The sequence below is a fragment of the Balaenoptera borealis genome, assembly GCF_965194805.1.
Source record: "Balaenoptera borealis genome assembly, chromosome: 2".
NCBI classification, from domain to species: Eukaryota; Metazoa; Chordata; class Mammalia; order Artiodactyla; family Balaenopteridae; genus Balaenoptera; species Balaenoptera borealis.
Genome location: NC_138867.1, coordinates 12,258,576 through 12,277,876, shown reverse-complemented (window position 1 = coordinate 12,277,876; position 19,301 = coordinate 12,258,576). Strand labels below are relative to the sequence as shown.

General features: G+C 39.2%; 1 protein-coding gene across 10 annotated transcripts in view; it reads left to right on the top strand.

Annotated features, from left to right (window-relative positions):
- DNAH5 (dynein axonemal heavy chain 5) overlaps window positions 1–19,301 on the top strand; it is a 323,695-nt gene that overhangs the window by 283,608 nt on the left and 20,786 nt on the right. For all 10 annotated transcript variants that reach the window (XM_082382596.1, XM_082382595.1, XM_082382592.1 and 7 more), the window contains 7 exons: window positions 4,041–4,284; window positions 5,293–5,407; window positions 5,895–6,085; window positions 10,024–10,145; window positions 13,035–13,184; window positions 16,006–16,251; window positions 18,994–19,213. In XM_082382596.1, the coding sequence (XP_082238722.1) occupies window positions 4,041–4,284; window positions 5,293–5,407; window positions 5,895–6,085; window positions 10,024–10,145; window positions 13,035–13,184; window positions 16,006–16,251; window positions 18,994–19,213 (1,288 nt within the window). The remainder of the gene's footprint in view (window positions 1–4,040; window positions 4,285–5,292; window positions 5,408–5,894; window positions 6,086–10,023; window positions 10,146–13,034; window positions 13,185–16,005; window positions 16,252–18,993; window positions 19,214–19,301) is intronic.

Genomic DNA, 19,301 nt, shown 5'->3' with positions numbered 1-19,301 from the left:
TGCTGGAAATGAATGAAGGGAGGGGATAGAGAGAAGAGACGTCTTCTGAGCAGCTGTCATGATCCAGTCACTGGTTTTGAGCTTCTTTGCTAATGATATCCTCACAATCACTCTCTGAGCTGTTTTATGTCCATTTTGCAGATGAAGAAACTGAGGCTTAAAGACTTGCATAACATGGCCAAGGTCATGCAGTTAATAAGTCCTGGGTGTTAGAATTTAAACGTGTCTTCCTGATGTCAAAATGCTCACTCTTCTCACTGCTTTACTTTCCTTCCCTGTCTTCATGTGAGCACTTTTATCAGGCTTACCTTTAGGAACTCAGAAACAATAATGAGAGTGTGTAAAATTTAAGAATATGGCAAGAGTGTGTAAAATTTGAGAATATGGCAATAAAAAATATTTGAATTATTTCCATTTAATTTTATTATCACTTTGTTTCCTAGTGTAACCATATTGTGAGTGCATTTATTATAACTGCCCATGGAAAGGAATTTTATAGTAACCATTAAATGTCACTTATCTCAAATATGAGATTATTATCTAGTAAATAAATGAATTAAAATGACCAGTAAGGGGATTGCCAACAAACACATGAAAGGATGCTCAACATCACTAATCATTAGAGAAATGCAAATCAAAACTACAATGAGGTACCACCTCACACTGGTCAGAATGGCCATCATCAAAAAATCTACAAACAATAAATGCTGGAGAGGGTGTGGAGAAAAGGGAACTCTCTTGCACTGTTGGTGGGAATATAAATTGATACAGCCACTATGGAGAACAGTATGGAGGTTCCTTAAAAAACTAAAAACAGAACTACCATATGACCCAGCAATCCCACTACTGTGCATATACACTAAGAAAACCATAATTCAGAAAGAGTTATATACCACAATGTTCATTGCAGCACTGTTTACAATATCCAGGGCATGGAAGCAACCTGAGTGTCCATCAACAGATGAATGGATAAAGAAGATGTGGCACATATATACAATGGAATATTACTCAGCCATAAAAAGAAATTGAGTTATTTGTAGTGAGGTGGATGGACCTAGAGACTGTCATACAGAGTTAAGTAAGTCAGAAAGAGAAAAACAAATACCATATGCTAACACATATATATGGAATCTAAAAAAAAAAAAAAAGGTTCTGAAGAACCTAGGGGCAGGACAGGAATAAAGATGCAGACGTAGAGAATGGACTTGAGGACACCGGGAGGGGGAAGGGCAAGCTGGGACGAAGTGAGAGAGTGGCATTGACATATATACACTAAGAAACGTAAAATAGATAGCTAGTGGGAAGCAGCTGCATAGCACAGGGAGGTCAGCTCGGTGCTTTGTGTCCACCTAGAGGGGTGGGATAGGGAGGGTGGGAAGGAGATGCAAGAGGGAGGGGATATGGGGATATATGTATATGTATAGCTGATTCACTTTGTTATGCAGCAGCAACTAACACAGTAATGTAAAGCAATTATACTCCACTAAAGATGTTAAAAAAAAAAAATAAAATGACCAGTAAGGAAGCTTTCAAATGTAACCAAATAACACATGGAAGCAAAGACAGTAAGAGCAGGTCTTAATTGCATTGCTGTATCTCAAAGAATTAAGAATTGATGCAAGTTTGAGCTTTTGTTTTGCTTGAAGAGGGAATTTTTCTTTTTTCTAGAATGTTCCCGGACCTGACTCACTGTGCTCAGAGCATGAGTTGGGAGCCTGGTAGGGTCTCACCCACCATAACTGTTCAACCAATGGTGATTAACTAGCTGGAACGTAAAGCAGAGGCCAGTGCTCTTTGCTTTTTGCCTTCATGCAGTTTTGCTACCATGACCTTTATTTTTAACTTCATGGTTTTTGTTAACACAGGGAGAATTTTCATGTCTGTATTTCTGGCACTAAGACATGACTAGATTTTCTGGTACACTAATGTGTTTCAGTTTATCAGTTTGAAAAGGGGGATAGCATTTAATCATTCACCGGGCAATACTGAGAGCCTACTATGTATCGGACATTGTACTAAGAGTTGGAGAATGTATCAATAAACCAAAAAATCCTTGGAGCATAACTATTAAGTAATTTATATGTTATATTAGAAAGAAAGTAAATAATCACGTAATTAATGAATAGTCCCATTATGTTTTATATGATTTCGTGTGATTCATCACTGCATGTAACTTTAGATTTCTAGTTTTCTCGATAGGGAGTAGAATCTACAAAACCTGCTGAGCCATATCCAGAATACCTAACTGAGTATTTACCTTTCTGAAGCTGCTCTAGCAGTGTGAGCTTGGTTTCACATGCCCAGGTACCCGCACAACTGGAACTGCTGACCGTGCTTTCCTGTTCAAGTCACCTGCATTTAACCTTCGTTTCCCCATATTGTATTTATACTGAAATGTGCGTAACTTTAGTAATGCAGGTAAGCATAGGTACCTTGTCAATGGACACTATATTTAGAAAGCTTTTCAAGCAAACTTGCTAATGCGTATCTTTCTCTTCAAATTTTAAATTCTATTTCCTCATTGTCTTTTCCTCTTTTGAATCCTTTTTTTTTAAACATCTTTATTGAAGTATAATTGCTTTACAATGGTGTGTTAGTTTCTGCTTTATAACAAAGTGAATCAGTTATACATATATATATGTTCCCATATCTCTTCCCTCTTGCATCTCCCTCCCTCCCACCCTCTCTGTCCCACCCCTCTAGGTGGTCACAAAGCACCGAGCTGATCTCCCTGTGCTATGCTGCTGCTTCCCACTAGCTATCTATTTTACATTTGGTAGTGTATATATGTCCATGACACTCTCTTACCCTGTCACATCTCACCCCACCCCCTCCCCATATCCTCAAGTCCATTCTCTAGTAGGTCTGTGTCTTTATTCCCGTCTTGCCACTAGGTTCTTCATGGCCTTTTTTTTTTTTTCCCCTTAGATTCCATATATATGTGTTAGCATACTGTATTTGTTTTTCTCTTTCTGACTTACTTCACTCTGTATGACAGACTCTAACTCCATCCACCTCACTACAAATACCTCCATTTCATTTCTTTTTATGGCTGAGTAATATTCCATTGTATATATGTGCCACATCTTCTTTATCCATTCATCCGATGACGGACACTTAGGTTGCTTCCATGTCCTGGCTATTGTAAATAGAGCTGCAATGAACATTTTGGTCCTCTTTTGAATCTTTTATTAACTTCAAGTTAGAGTCTCTCATGAAACAATTTGACTTTCATGTACAATTTGACTTGGTGCTGGCAGCATCTCCCAGCCTCTGGGTCTCCTGCTGCCCTTGGCTTGTTGAGTGTCATGGCTGTTTCCCCCTTCCCTCACCCTCACCAGCCCCATCTTTTCTTTCCTTCTCTTTCACTGTCTCTCCCTCTCCAAACTACCAAAAGGAAGAAATAGCCATTAAGGGCAATAATCTTCCAAAGCCATTCTCTCCCCAGCTACCCGTAAAGGTCTTTTAGGAAGGATTCAGAACGTCCGTTCTCTTGGAGAGGACAGCATCTTTTCTTTTCAGGTCAAGATGATTTTTCAATTTAAATGTACCTGCAGCAGCAGCGCAGTTTGCTTGCCTAACTTTCGGACACTTGCTTGTCACAGAGTTGGATACTATTTCAACACAAAAGTTGAGAATAATCACATTCAAACAACAATAGAGCTCTTTTAAACAAGAAACCAAACAGAGGTAAATGTATTTAATCTGAGACGCATATATTGTCTTCAAATAAATTTCAGTTTCAAAACAGGAGTAAATATGATCACAGAAGTCCCTTAAAAATGAGTTGACTTTAGGAAATAAATAGATGGTAAATAGTTAATACTGGTAATATTTTTAGCACATTTTACATTGTTTGCCACCAATTCTTCTTTCCTCCATTAATTCTCCTCCTCTAATTTTGATGTCCGTATTTCCTGCAGTCAAATATGACAACCACAGTACAGGAACTCGAGAGCAGCTCCATAGGTAAACTTTTTAAGGAATGGCCAAACCATAGGTGTTCATTAAGAAGAAAATATATTTATGCAAATTAACAGGAACTGGAGAAGGAAAGAACTCATCTCATGGAAGTTGTAACTGCAAACAAGAGGAGAATGAAGGAGCTGGAAGATAATTTGCTTTACCGTCTGACCAGTACCCAGGGGTCCCTGGTGGAAGATGAGAGTCTCATCCTTGTGCTGAGTAACACAAAAAAGACAGCCGAGGAGGTGACACAGAAGCTGGAAATTTCAGCTGAGACAGAAATTCAAATTAACTCAGCCCGGGAGGAATATAGACCTGGTGAGTTTGGTAATGAAAGACGAATGTCACAGGAAAATGAAGTGAGAAATGAGAATTAGAGAAATTGAAGTAAGGATGTTACGAAAACGACTATGCAACGTGGGGTGGCCATTTGTGTTTTGTGGCATTTCTTTAAATATTCAGTAAAATTGAGATGAAGAAATTTTATAATGGTGTAAATTTTCTAGGTGCTTATAATTCATGTTATTGGCAAATTCTTTAAGGTTCCTGTGAACTTATTTTTAAACCGGAAAGTAGAGAGGAGAATTATTAAAGACATCCGACTGCAAACTAGTGAAGTCTGAGGAATTTGTGCTGCATTTGTGGGCCGTTCACTAGTTGTTTATCATTTGATAACAATAAGCCTGTATTTTGTTTGTAGTCCTGTAGAGTTCCCATGAATCCAGGTAGTTCTCTGGTCTCATGGGAACTCTTCAGCCTTATCCACAGATCAGCAAATCAGTGTTGTTCATGGGTTATAAAGGGAACCTGCTAAAAGAATTCAATTTCCTTTAGTAATTTAGCATGCCTTCTGGAAAAATAATTGAAACAATATCTACTGGTGGAGAGTCAGGGGTGTCATCTTTGCGATGCCTTGGTTTACCAACTTGAGGCCAAGGTTAGTCAGGGCTTCCTCATGGAGCTTAAGAATGAGGTCCTTAACAATGCCTACACAGTTTGCTGGATATTACAATACAACCCATGCTGTCCCACCGTTTGTCTTTTCTACCTATGAAAAAGTGTAATAAAATGTATTTATAAGGGATCTAGAGATTCTAAAACAGAAAGTATCATTTAATGAACCCAAATAGCAGACTACTTGTTCAAAGCTTACAAAGAAGAATTAAATATATATGATGACATTGCTCTAGACTCCCATTGTTGGTAGACAGTCATTGCTAAGACGTACAAATAAAACTTGTTTCATTTAGCGTTTAGACTGATCTGTGCGTGGGTCATTTATTTTCTGCGCTCATAGCAAGTGCAACGTTGCTCTTTGTCTTTTAGTTGCTACCCGGGGCAGCATCCTCTACTTCCTCATCACGGAGATGTGCTTGGTTAATGAGATGTATCAGACTTCGCTCCGCCAGTTTCTTGGCTTGTTTGACCTTTCCTTAGCCAGGTACGTCTGTACTCAGGAAGCCAAGCTGAATTCTGTATCTGTGGGTTAGAACGGTGACATTACATTGATAACTTATTTTCCCTTTGCAACTAAGCTGCTTCTTTTTTTAAAATCTAAGTTGAGTGTAATTACCAGTGTGTTAACAAATCATTCTCATTTGTCATTTTATGCTTAGAGAAAGCTCTACCAACTATTCATCCACTGATCGATTCCTTTGGTTTCCCCAAGTTTCTGTTAAACAAGAAAATTCCCCAGACATTGTTGTGAGTGATAATACTCCGCAGGTAAAATTGATTCAGACAACATGGAGGATTCTGCTATTTCATGTGGAGAGAGTGCTTGTTATTTTAGATTTAGGAGGCTTACTCTTGATGTGTAAAAAATAAGAATTGGTCCTCCAGAGTTACTTATTTTCCATTAAAGACGTTGTTTTTAGGGACAATTGAAAACGGTGGGACAAGCCTGATTGAAATGTTCTCTTCTCCAGGTCTGTCAAGAGCCCAATTACAAGCAAGAGGATCGCTAATATCATTGAGCACATGACCTATGAGGTTTATAAGTACACGGCTCGGGGGTTGTACGAGGAGCACAAATTTCTGTTCACCCTGCTGCTTACCCTAAAGATTGACATGCAGAGGAACCGAGTCAAGCATGAAGAGTTTCTCACCCTTATTAAAGGTCAATATTAGAATAGAAAGCATTGTGCACAGGTGCAGATATAGGAATTATAGTGAAGGTCTTGTGCATTTTTTTCTTAGCAATAGCAGTTTCCTTGCATTTCATTGAAGATTGCATTTATGTGAGATTTTTTTTAACATTTAAAAATTAATTAACTAATTAATTAATCTTTTTATTTTTGGCTGTGTTGGGTCTTTGTTGCTGCTCACGGGCTTTCTCTAGTTGCGGCGAGCGGGGGCTACTCTTCGTTGTGGTGTGCAGGCTTCTCATTGCGGTGGCTTCTCTTGTTGTGGAGCACGGGCTCTAGGCATGCAGGCTTCAGTAGCTGTGGCTTGCGGGTTCAGTAGTTGTGGCTTGCGGGCTCTAGAGCGCAGGCTCAGTAGTTGTGGCGCAAGGGCTCAGTTGCTTCACGGCATGTGGGATCTTCCTGGACCAGGGATCGAACCCATGTCCCCTGCATTGGCAGGTGGATTCTTAACCACTGCGCCACCAGGGAAGTCTGAGATATTTTATTTGTTCATTAATTGCATGAATATTTATTGGGCAACTATTGCATGCCAGGACACAGAATAGGCACTTGAAACATAATAACCAGTAAGTAAATTGTGCAGTATGTGAGGAGCTAGTAAGCACTATGGAAAAACGGAGAAGGATAAGGGAGTTGGGGAATGTTTAGTATGTGGAGTGGGGAAGGTTTAAAAATTTTAATGGGATATTTAATGGGATCTCTAATTGGGTAGGATTCCTGAGAGATGGGCAGGTGGCCAAGACCTGAAGGACCAGGGGATGTTGGTCCTGGGGATGTTTAGAGAAAGTGCTAAAGGTTGAGGAGGTGGCATCAATGCCTCTAGTGGGAGAGGGCGTCCTATGATGAAGGCAAAGCAAAGCAACCAGGGCGGCTGGAGCAGAGTGGGTGAGGTGACCATGCCACTCATCCCATGGATATTTCCTCTGTATCTATTGTAGCGTTGATCACAGACAGGTCCCCTCTGCCGTGGAACGCTGGGAAACACACATTTGCTATCACATTCTTGAATGTCTGGACAAAAAGTATTTAAAGGAACAGTGGAAATGATGCTGGGCTCGAAATGGTTTTATCTACTCTACCTTTCTAAACAAAGGCTTATCTTTAAAGATAAGGCACAACTTTATCTTTGGAGGGGTGGATTTTCATTGACTTCACCTACATGGAGAGTAGATTTGCAGAGGAACTTGAAGAGGATCCCAGTGGGGGCAGTAGAGAAGGGCACACATGGGGGTATGTAGGTCAGAGTCATACTTATACATACACAAATGCATATTCATGTTCATATACATATGCTTATGCATCTATAACTATATCTATATCTATGTATCTTATGGTAGCAATAAAGACTCATTTAGTTAGACTTGAAAACTCAGAAATTATGATTTGTGGATGATCTCTCTTTCTCTTTCTCTCTCTTGTTTCTAAACGTTGAACCCTTGCCCCTTAGGTTTCTTTTTGTTCCAAGTTTTCTAAATCAGAGCACATGGAAGATGAATGGTCTGGTGAGACATCACCTTAGATGGGCATGTAGGTGTAGAGTTGCCTTCTTCAGCGAGTCCTTCGTATATAAATGATTTCTGGCCTCAGTGACTCTGGTCCTGCAGCTGATGGAGCTTCCTGTGGGAAAGTTGTTCCTGACACCCTCAATTCAGGCGTGAGATGCATTTCTCTATGGAAATGACATTGCACATAGTGTCCAGAAATACTGTAAAGTGTGTTACTATTTGGCGTGATCAAAACAAACGTGGGATTTAGAGTTGGGAAGACTCTAAGGGAAAATAGTGGCTTTGCCACCTTCTGGATGAGTGGTTTTGAGCAGTTTAAACTTTTCAAGCTTCAGTTGCCTCAGCTATGAAACAAGGATAGTCAAATCTACATAATAGGATTATTGAGAATTCGCACAACTTATATAAACCCTGGCACATAGAATAGCTCAACAGATGATAGGCATTGTTATATTATCTTTAGTTTTTTAGTTTATTTCGATTAGTCTGAGGCTTGCATAGGTTGGACAGGATTTTGTGGGACTTTGGCATTCAACAGCTATTTATTTCTTGTACTCCTTTAGGACACAGAGTTTCATAAGATTTCCCTTTGTTAGTTATGTTGGTGAAAGCTGCCCAATGACATGAACTCCTTCTGTAAGGACTTTAAAATCACTTGTTTGAAAATGTTATTTAGAGAGCAACAGTGTTTTGATGCTGATTTTTTAATGTACTCATCTCTAAGAAGGGAAACCATCAGCCTGGATGACTTTCTAAGTCTGCCCTAGTTATACCACTTCACGATACAAGGTACAACTTGTATAAATCATTGTAAGCATGTTTCACTTTTACAAAGTGTAATGATAAAGATTTAAACCTTCTTTCTCCCAAAGCAAGGGTTTGAGGGATGAAGGGACTGGCATAATTCTCAATCATCTTGAGAATTTATTTTGAATTATTCCTATCCCAGCAGTTTATTCATCAAAAGTCCACCTAATCTGGTACCATGTTATCCAGGAATATGTTCCCCACTCCCTACCATTACAACATTCTTTGTTGCCCAAAGTACACATTTGAGGCAGGCAAGATATTCATGACAGTGCTACCCTCTGTTAAACAATGAATAATCTTTGGCTTCAAGGAACACTCTTTTCCATGAAAAGCTTCTCCCTAATCCTGTGGTAATACCTTATTCTTTTCAGTTTGTTGGAAAATGGACAGTTTCTATGGAAATTGGTGTGACAGTTTTCAACACAGTGGCATTGTCCTTATGTCTTTAACTGCTTCCTGGTGTTCAAGCAATCTGTTTTGCTTTTATGAGCTAATATTTTCACTGAAATGGCTTCACTTACCTCTTGTTCCACTTACCTTGGACGTCTACTAAGATAGATTCGGCAAAAGACAGCAATTTCGTGGGGTCCATGGTACCTGAATAAAGTAGAGATTGGCTCAGTAAATATCTTGAGTATTATTACTTGTTTATGACCTGCACTGTTCAAAAAAAGATTGTAGCCAAATGGATTGGTTATATCCTTCTAAGAATTATGGTTAGAGCATATTTTCCCTGAAACATTTTAATAGATGTTATTTATTAAACAGTATATTTTATCCTATAGAAGACTTGCTAACTCTTTCTTTGACTTAAAATATGATTGTTCACACATTTAGTTTTTCTGGGATAGGCAACAATAACTTTTTAAACTGTCATTTATTTTATGGCGCTGTGAGAGTTATATGAGTTATGTGAGCCTAGGTAAATCATCAGCAAAAAGGTAGGCGTCAGTACCGAATGGAAATGTTTGTTGTGGGTAGATTGATGAAAAATAAGTGACATAGCAAAAGGCCCTTGGGTGTGCTCAAAATGGATGTAACTAATATACTGATTTATAGAGGAGAACCCTTCAAACACAGGTAGTGCTACTAACATTTCTAGATAAATTCTCTCCTTAAAATGAACTTGTGCCAATATTTGGCAATTCTTAATGCTGACAATAGCTGCTCATTTAGTGACCCTCTGCTTTGTCCTTAATCCTGTTTTGAGTGCTTTACACTCACTTTATATATTTTCTGCCATTAGCACAACACCTAGGCTTCATTATTCCCATTGTACATATTTGGAAACAGAGTTCCAGACAGATGAGCTGGCTTGTCCCAGACCTTGGCCAGGTGGAGCTAAGACAGAATCCACCACTTACCTAAATCCAAAGCTATATTATTGATCCTTAAATGTGTTTTTCTAAAATCATCTATTCCTTTATTAAATGTTAAAGCTTGTTCATCACTATGATTTCTATTTCTGAGTTTAATAAATGTCCAGGTAGTAAAATAATTGATATTAAAATAGTTTCAGCAAAAGTTTTTTATAAAGAGATTGTTTTACAGTAAAGAAAGAAAAATTTAATAACTTAATATGTTTAACTTGAAAGGTGGTGCCTCGTTGGACTTGAAAGCCTGTCCTCCTAAACCATCTAAATGGATCCTGGACATGACCTGGCTGAATTTGGTGGAACTGAGCAAACTTAGACAGTTTTCTGATGTCCTTGATCAGGTAACTTGTGCTTTGAGTAAACTTATGATAACGTCACAGTGAGCAGCTTCTTGATTTATCATTTGGCTACACTACTTGGGGAAGAGAGAGATTTCTTTGTCACTCTTAAAATGGTATGACCAGTGCTTGACTTTCCTCACCGCTCACTCATACTCTGATAAAGCACACTCCGTCCATGGCAGGCTGGTCTCGCAGGAAGAAATTAGTTACCCAGGAAGTTTAACCAACGCTGACCTGGATGGTATGTCAGTATCACCAATTAGAGACCCACAAGTAAGTGGGAAAACAGATTCAATTAGATTAAATGATTAGATATGATTAAAAGGTTTTGCCATCTTTCTAAAGATGAAATGAAAAGTAATAAGAACACCCTTCCTCTAAGTGATAAACATCCATTCTTACCTCTTGTTTCTCTCTTCTTCCTCTCTTCGTTATAGTGCCTTAGCTAGGCATCTGGGTCTAAATCTAACACAAACACCTGGCCTTTTATCTTTAGAAGTCGTTGTCCTTTCATAAGCAGCAAGTTCCTGATGAATTGTGTATATATTGGTATTGTGGAACTTGGGTATAGAAAGTTGAATTGGGACAAGCCAGGAAATAGCTTCTTGAGAATCTGATGACCAGCGAGAAGCTGCATGGACAGTAAGGTGGCTTTCTTCAGCTGCCAGATGAAGGCTCTTTTTCACCAGAAAATGTCTTAACACTGGTTCTTTTTTTTTTTTTTAATCATTAAAGTATAGTTGATTTACAATGTTACGTTAGTTTCTGGTGTACAAGAAAGTGATTTAGTTGTGTATATATATACATATATTCTTTTCCATTAGGGTTTATTACAAGGTATCGACTATAGTTCCCTGTGCTATGCAGTAGGACCTTGTTGTTTATCTATTTTATATGCAGTAGTTTGTATCTGTTAATCCCAAGCTCCTAATTTCTCCCTCCCCCACCCCCTTTCCCCTTTGGTAGCTGTAAGTTTGTGTTCTATGTCTGTGAGTCTGTTTCTGTTTCACAGATAAATTTATTTGTATCATATTTTAGGTTCCACATATAAATGATATCATATGGTATTTGTCCTAATGCTCATTCTTGACTTTGCCAGTTTAAGTTGACTGGAAGCTTAAGTTCTGCTGTATTTTTTATGTTTTGGCTTACACCTGGTGATTGCCATGTAATTAGGGTATAAGCCATTCTTTTGGGTTAAATAGCTTTTTGAGGGGGAGATTTTAATGCATTCTAGCTTGTTCCCCCATGGGATGACTCCTAGTGACCTTTCCTGGACTATTATCAGTTATTGAAGTAGCTGTCTTCTGGAGATTATACTTTATACCTGAAATCCCTCCATATTATGTAGTCTTTCATGATTGAAAGAGGTTATTTTTTTATTCTTACATGATACTTTCTAAATATGAACCCAAATGGTTTTTCCTTTGATTAGATCTCCAAGGATTACACTTGGGACTTTAATCAAAGGGAATATACCAGAGAACATAAGATCATGTTTATCTGCCGATGTGATTTATTCTATGATTTTGAGATGCTTGCCCATATAATGCTTGCCTCTCTTTGGTTTTTTAAGCTTCAAGTGATAATGGACTGTGTTTTTTTCCTTTATCAATTGCCTAAAGGAAGCAAGTGTGATTATTCATTTAATGCTGATATTAAGTGGTGTATTTCAAATTACTCTAGATTAATAGAGTATTGACCAAGAGACTTCAATAATAAACATGTATTAAATGTCTTCTTTTGTTCCAAGAATGGTCCTGGGAAATGAGGAAACATAAGTGAATGAGACTTGGTTCTTTTTTTTTTTTTAATAAATTTATTTATTTTATTTTGGGACTTCCCTGGTGACACAGTGGTTAAGAATCCGCCTGCCAGCGCAGGGGACATGGGTTCGAGCCCTGGTCCGGGAAGATCCCACATGCCATGGAGCAACTAAGCCCATGCACCACAGCTACTGAGCCTGCGCTCTAGAGCCTGGGAGCCACGACTACTGAAGCCCATACGCCTAGAGCCTGTGCTCCGCAACAAGAGAAGCCACCGCAGTGAGAAGCCCGTGCACCGCAACGAAGAGTAGCCCCCACTCGCCGCAACTAGAGAGAGCCCGCGCACAGCAATGAAGACCCAATGCAGCCAAAAATAAAAAGATAAATAAATAAATTAATTAATTTAAAAAATAATAAATTTATTTATTTTATTTTTGGCTGCATTGGGTCTTCGCTGCGCGCGGGCTCTCTCTAGTTGCGGCGAGCGGGGGCTACTCCTCGTTGCGGTGCACGTTGCAGTGGCTCCTCTTGTTGCGGAGCACGGGCTCTAGGATAGCGGGCTTCAGTAGTTGTGGCACGTGGGCTGAGTAGTTGTGGCTCGAGGGCTCTAGAGTGCAGGCTCAGTAGCTGTGGCGCACGGGCCTAGTTGCTTCCCAATGTGTGGGATCTTCCCAGACCAGGGCTCGAACCCATGTACCCTGCATTGGCAGGCGGATTCTTAACCACTGCGCCACCAGGGAAGCCTGAGACTTGGTTCTTCATCATAAGGGATCTCATGGAGCAAAACAGATTTCCTTAAAATAATGAAAATGAATTTCCATTGATTTCTTTATTCTTTGCAGATTTGTTCCCACAAAGTCATAGAAGAAATTCCACAACCCAGGGCTCTCCCTCCTTTAAGAGGGAGCCGGAGGCTGGTGTTAGTACAGACTGACTTTAGAGCAAATCACATTTGATTTTAGACTCTCAACTTTTTGGTGCTAGGATATAAAATTTTAAAAAATACTCAAGGAATAGCATTCACACATGCCTGGAATGGTCAGAAAGAGGAAAAATATCTGTGAATGCTTACTGAAAGATTTTTCTGTGGTGTGACACTTTTCTTATCCCCTGGTATTTTCAGATATCGAGAAATGAGAAAATGTGGAAAATTTGGTTTGATAAGGAAAACCCTGAGGAGGAACCCCTTCCAAATGCCTATGATAAATCTCTAGACTGCTTTAGACGTCTTCTCCTTATTAGATCCTGGTGTCCCGACAGAACCATTGCCCAGGTAAAAAGTACATATTTTAAAAATAGGAGAATATTTTAAAGGAACATTTCCTTTTAAATTTAAAAGAATATTTAAAATGTTAATCCCCATGAGAATTTTTGTGTAGGCTTCTGTGTAATTTTCTAGCAATACAATTGTGAAAAATGGAAAAATAAACAACAAATAAGTGTACGGAGGTGTATATTTGGGCTAAGTAATTTAATAATTTTCTTTGGTCTAAGTGATACAATAAGAGTGAATGAGGAAACTATGTTTGTAAGGTGGTTATATAGGTCTAATGTGAAGGTAATGCATTGTTTTTCCATATCATTTTAATATTAACTCAAAAAAGATATGGCTACTCCATTTTGCTAGTAGTAAAGTGATGTTTCTTAAATAGGAAGACTGCTCAGGTACTGGGGAGGGGAGAGGAAGACTACAGGGCAGTATAGCATCCCCAAATCCATAGCCATTACCCCAGGATGTGTCACAAACCTCGATGTGAGAAAGAAGGTTTGCCTAAATTTCTTTGAATGATACATATGGTTTAAATGTAAACACTGCCTCTACAAGATCCATCTTTTCAAAGACTTTTAATCTTTTGACCTTACCGTCATGGAAATTTACCCATGAAACAGACTTGTGGTGTCTTGCCTTCACAGCTAAAAGTTAAACTCTACTATTCACAGACATTGATTTTTTTTTTTTTTTTACGGACTTCTTTAAATAAGTCATAAAATAACAGTAGGCTGGGGTTTCTAATAGAATGTAGGAATTTTCCCCCTTCACTCTCCAGGGGGAGTGTTAAAAACATATGGAGTAACCACCTCCAAGTTCACCTAGGTACTGTGGAATCATGAAAACAACTAGATTCAATCATTTATTGAGAAAACAAAAATGAGTTTTGCAACTCAGGGCACTGAGATCACCCTTCCTTTGGTTTTTCTTCTCAACGTCATTACTTTTATCCTGCCCAAATGAATTGTCAAACAGTTGCCTTATTTAAGGGGAGTGTAGACGTTTCAAGTAGACTTTTCTTTTCCCCTTCCTTCTCTCCTTCTTCCCTCCCTCCCACTCTTCCTTCCTTCCCTTTTTATTTTTTTCATATAACACTTTATTGGGTTCAGTGCTGAAATTTAAGTGTCTCCCACCCCTTTGTAACTTTGTCATCTTCATTCTGGCCTCTGTCACCCTTAGGCTGATGACAGCCATGTCTTTCTAACTGGTCTCCTGTAGTTCATTCTTGCCCACTCTAATCCATCTTGTATATTCTAGAAAAAACAGAAATATCATTATGGTATTCCTTTAATGGCTTCCCCTGGCCCTTATGGTAACACCCAAGTCTTAAGCAAGATCTAGAAGGCCCCTTGGAAAAATGTTCTCTCCTCTGAAGTTTTTATTCTCACATTAGATTCCTTTTGTGATTTTCAACCAGACACCATTTGGGGAAGCATATTACAAGGTCAACAATGTGGACATATTTAATCCCCATTCCCCACAAGCAACATCAGGCTTGTTCATAGCATTTTAGCTGAGCATGAGTGCATGTCCAGGGACATTCAAAAGTCTGGTTGCAAGAAGAACACGCTATCAGAGGGTGTCTTGTGCTACTGCCTGTTTATGTACAGCTGTGAGCTAAGAATGGTTTTTATAGTTTTAAATGCTTGAAAAAAAGCCAAGAAGAATAATATTTTGTGATATGTGAAAATTATATAACATTCAAAGTCCAGTGTCTGTAAACTTTTATGGGAACATAGCCATGCTCATTTATTTATGAACTATCATTTGTTTATGCTGCAGTGGTAGGTTGAGTTGGGCAACAGAGTCTGTACGGCCATGAAAGCCTAATATATTTACCACCTGGCCCCTGATGTATGTATAGGTAACAGTAAGTTAGCTCATAGCTTGGATGGAAATGTCCAGGTGGGGTCAGTGCTGAGTTCTATGGCAAGATTGACCATTTTGAGCTTCTTGCTATGCCAGAGGACAAAACACCTGGATCTTGAGAGATGCTGCAATGATGGCAGGTACCCAGGTGCCTGTGGCTGAGAAACAACTGCAATTTGTGGAACACCTGAGCGTCCAGCCTTTGAAGTCCTTCCTGATCACGAAGCACACTGCCCAGTGGCTGTGATGAATGTGTAAACAAGTAGACTTTTGGAGAAGCCAAAGAACATGTCAGGCAAACTTGTAAAGTACCTTTCAGAAAGCTGTAAAAAATGTGCAGGCATTTATACTTAGGTTAGAGAATTCAATACAGGATCTGGCCAACCTTGAAAAAATATTGAGATACAAAAATAAGTGGTACCGTGTGCTCCAAATGCAATTGGATTAAATCTTTAAAAATTAATTAATTTGATAAGTATGCAATAAATTTCACTACGTAAGTAGTCACTCAGCAGTAATTATCTATTTGTTAAGAACCCATTAAATCCCAGGCATTGTACGGTTTACTTGATTATTTGAATGCATATACTTTTCCCTTAAAGCATCCTCAATAATAGAGTTGCCTAATATTTTAAATCTTTTGTACAGCATGAAGCAGCCGGTGTATTGAAACGGGTCCCAGATAGGGAGTCAGCCAACCTGGGTTCTAGTCTTTTAAGTGGGTGATTGTGTTTTTGGCAAGTAACTCAGCTTCTACAGAGTGAGGATTCAAATAAGCAAGCAAGCAAACAAACAGATAAACCAACAAGAAAAAAGCTTCTGCCCTATTTTCCTGGCAGGGTTACTGTAGACATCATTGAGATAATCTACAAAAATGAATTTTGGAAACCACATTGAATTATGCACAAGAAGGAGCTGGAGCTAGTTTTGGTGACTCGTGTACTGTTTTTGGCAGGCGCGTAAGTACATCGTGGACTCCATGGGAGAAAAGTATGCGGAAGGTGTTATCCTGGACTTGGAAAAGACATGGGAGGAATCTGATCCACGGACACCACTCATCTGTGTCCTGTCTATGGGCTCAGACCCCACAGGTTCCATCATCGCCTTGGGGAAGAGATTAAAAATAGAAACCCGCTACGTGTCCATGGGGCAGGGCCAGGAGGTCCACGCTCGCAAGCTCCTGCAGCAGACCATGGCGAATGTGAGACCAGATGTCTACTTTTGTGTTATGATGTTGACATTACAGGTTATAGAATAACGATGCAGAGAGCTTATGAATCCTTAATAGTTTAAACTTATGTATTGTATTCTGTTTACTAAACAGGAAAAAGCATGATATCTATTAGAAAATTTCCATGGAAAAATGGACACACTTAAAACTTTTTCTGCTGACCCTTGACTTATGGAAAACTTGCCCAATCAGAACATCCTATTCCCTGACCAGTTTGCATAACGCTAAACCCCACTCCAGGTCCCGAACGTTCTATAGGGTTCATAGTTCCTCCTCTCTGCCATACGCTCCAACCCCTCCAGCTCTGCTCTTGGAATCCATAACTCTCCAGAATCTACAACACCATACCTTTCTTGGGTTCCAGAATGCATCATCTGTGCCCTGGGGTCCCCTAGGCCTGCCCCCAATCCCAGAGGCCAGGAATCTGCTGTTATCCTGTGGTGGTACCAGAGGTTTGCAGGAAACCTGGCCTGTTGCCTTCCAAGTGGGTCTCCTAGAGCCCTTTGCAGCTTGCAAATTCAACAGTGTACAGAGCAGACCAAACACTAAGCTCACCCTGAAACCATTGGGTTCTAGGTCCCAGCTGCTGACTCTAGAATCTTACCACTATGCTGCATCCTGGTCCCCTCCCCCTGGTCTGGAACTGAGCTCACTGGGTTCTAGAACCTCCATATTTACCTCTTCCATCCTCAAGCTGTGCCCTGCCCCCAGCTTTGGTGAAAGGGAGAGGTCTCTCATGTGTGCTGTGCTCTGTCTGATGCACTTAGTTTGTAGTTGGGAGGGGGAGGGCAGAAGGCACCTGATTTAAATATGTTTAGAGATGAAAAAATACATCCATGATTCAGAATCCTAGGTCTGGTCTGACACGAGGGCTTGGTGGGCCTCCATTCTGGCCTCTCCCCCCTCATCCTCCCTCCCCCTTGACTTCCTTCCTCTGCATAGTACTGTACTTAGAGCAAAAACACTGACATTCACAGGACATGGATTTAACTTGAATTTAAAATAAATAATGGTGTAACTAATAGCTTCAGGCAACTAAATTAGAATTTAAATGGAATGTTTTTAGCCTTCAATTTATCTGTGTTTTTTGTTTAGTAGTTTAATTTCAAGTAAAAATTTTTAAAAATCTTTATTATTATTAGCATGCTTATAACTTGTCAGAGACAATAGTGTTTTATGACAGAGTGAACCAATTACCCAAGAATAGCAAAATGGATGATCTGCTCAGTAAGAACACAAAACATTCATACAGAGTGTGGCAATGCCAAAGAAACAACCTTGGCCAAAGATTCCTTTCCGTGGGTGAAGATCGAACCTTCCAAGTTCTCACCTAAGAGACTTAGATCAGGAGTCACTTGTATGCTGGATGAAAGAGAGCATCTGAAGCCTTTTTGTAGTTATGTTTTATATTTAATTTCCCTTTTTTTTGAATTGTGGATAGTGTCAATTAAATTTTCATAGGATAAATAAATAGTTATTTATTCAGCAGTGCTATATACTTCTGAAGAAAATGTAAGGGAATATGTGACATTCCAGAATGATCAGTTTTACATGTAACTTGACTAAGATTTTAGATCTGGTGCTTAGTTTGTTTCTTGGAAAGAAAAATATCTCAGGTTACACTAATCAAATCTAAGTGATCCAAAGTCAGAGAGTCAAGAAAACAACTCAAGGTTATGATCTGGGTATGGTAGATGATTTTGGCAAAAAATGTTCTATAGATTAGGTATTGAATAAATTATTATTTCATGACCTAAATTTTTGCCTGTGTTGCTTTATGCAAGAATCTTCTTATGCTCATAGAATAATTTACACCAGAGATATGGCTTTTTATTTTCTAAGGCTCTTGCTGTTAGAGTGGTCAGATTCCCCAGAGAAGGTTCTTCCTATTCTAGAGGGTATATACCTTGCTGTCTGTATTCTGGGAACTCAGTGGGAGAAGGAAGGTAATAGGTCTCCAAATTCAATAGGTAAGCTTTCCTTTACCTGTTTTCAGTGAGGTTCCTACACTCTTAACAGGCTGCTGTCCTCTACTGCAAACCCTGTCTGTTTTGCCTTCTAAAGAAAATCAACTTTCCATCTTTCATTAAGGAAACATGTCGGGGGTCTGGACTTTCAATCTTCTTGTATTAGGCCATCATCTTCCCCCACTTCCAGAAGGACCTTCGTCACCTCTTCTTGAGTGTTTTGGGAGTTATATGGTATAAATCAGTTTACGTCTCAGCTCTCCCCGAATGGTCAGTTTAGGGTTCAGCTTTCTTGAGTCTGTTTTCAGTGTTATTGACATTGTCTTCACCTTCACTATCTTTGTCCTTCAGAATTCATACCTTTAAAAAAAGTCCCTTCATTGTACTTTTCATGGAATTTGGGGAGGCAGCTGAGCTAAGTGACAGTTTTCAGTCAACCATCTTTACTTGGAAGTGCCATTATCTCTTTTTATGTTTCACTTTGGTGATGTTCATGACCCCCACCATATATTATTACTACAAGTGGCATGCTAGTATCCTGTGAGACACATACATGGAATAAGAAGAAATGTAACCTATCTCAGTTCAACATGATCATATCCTTAGATTTGACCTAGATTACTTTAAAGGAGTTAGCATGCTTTTCTATTAAATTTTAATTACTTAATTTCTAGAGAACGTACTAATTTAAATCTCTGGGTGAAACACAAAATCGACTAATTTCCATGTACTGTTGTTGATGTAGGGAGGATGGGCACTTTTGCAGAACTGCCATCTGGGACTCGATTTCATGGATGAGCTAATGGACATAATTATAGAAACCGAGATTGTACATGATGCTTTCCGCCTGTGGATGACGACTGAGGCTCATAAGCAGTTTCCCATTACCCTCCTTCAGATGTCCATTAAATTTGCCAATGAGCCCCCCCAGGGACTCCGGGCAGGACTGAAAAGAACATATGGTGGTGAGTCGAGGAATACTTCCAAGTTTACAGGAGTTCTTGTGCTTAAATTGTTTTCTTAAAGAAATTATGAACAATGAATTAGCTAGGA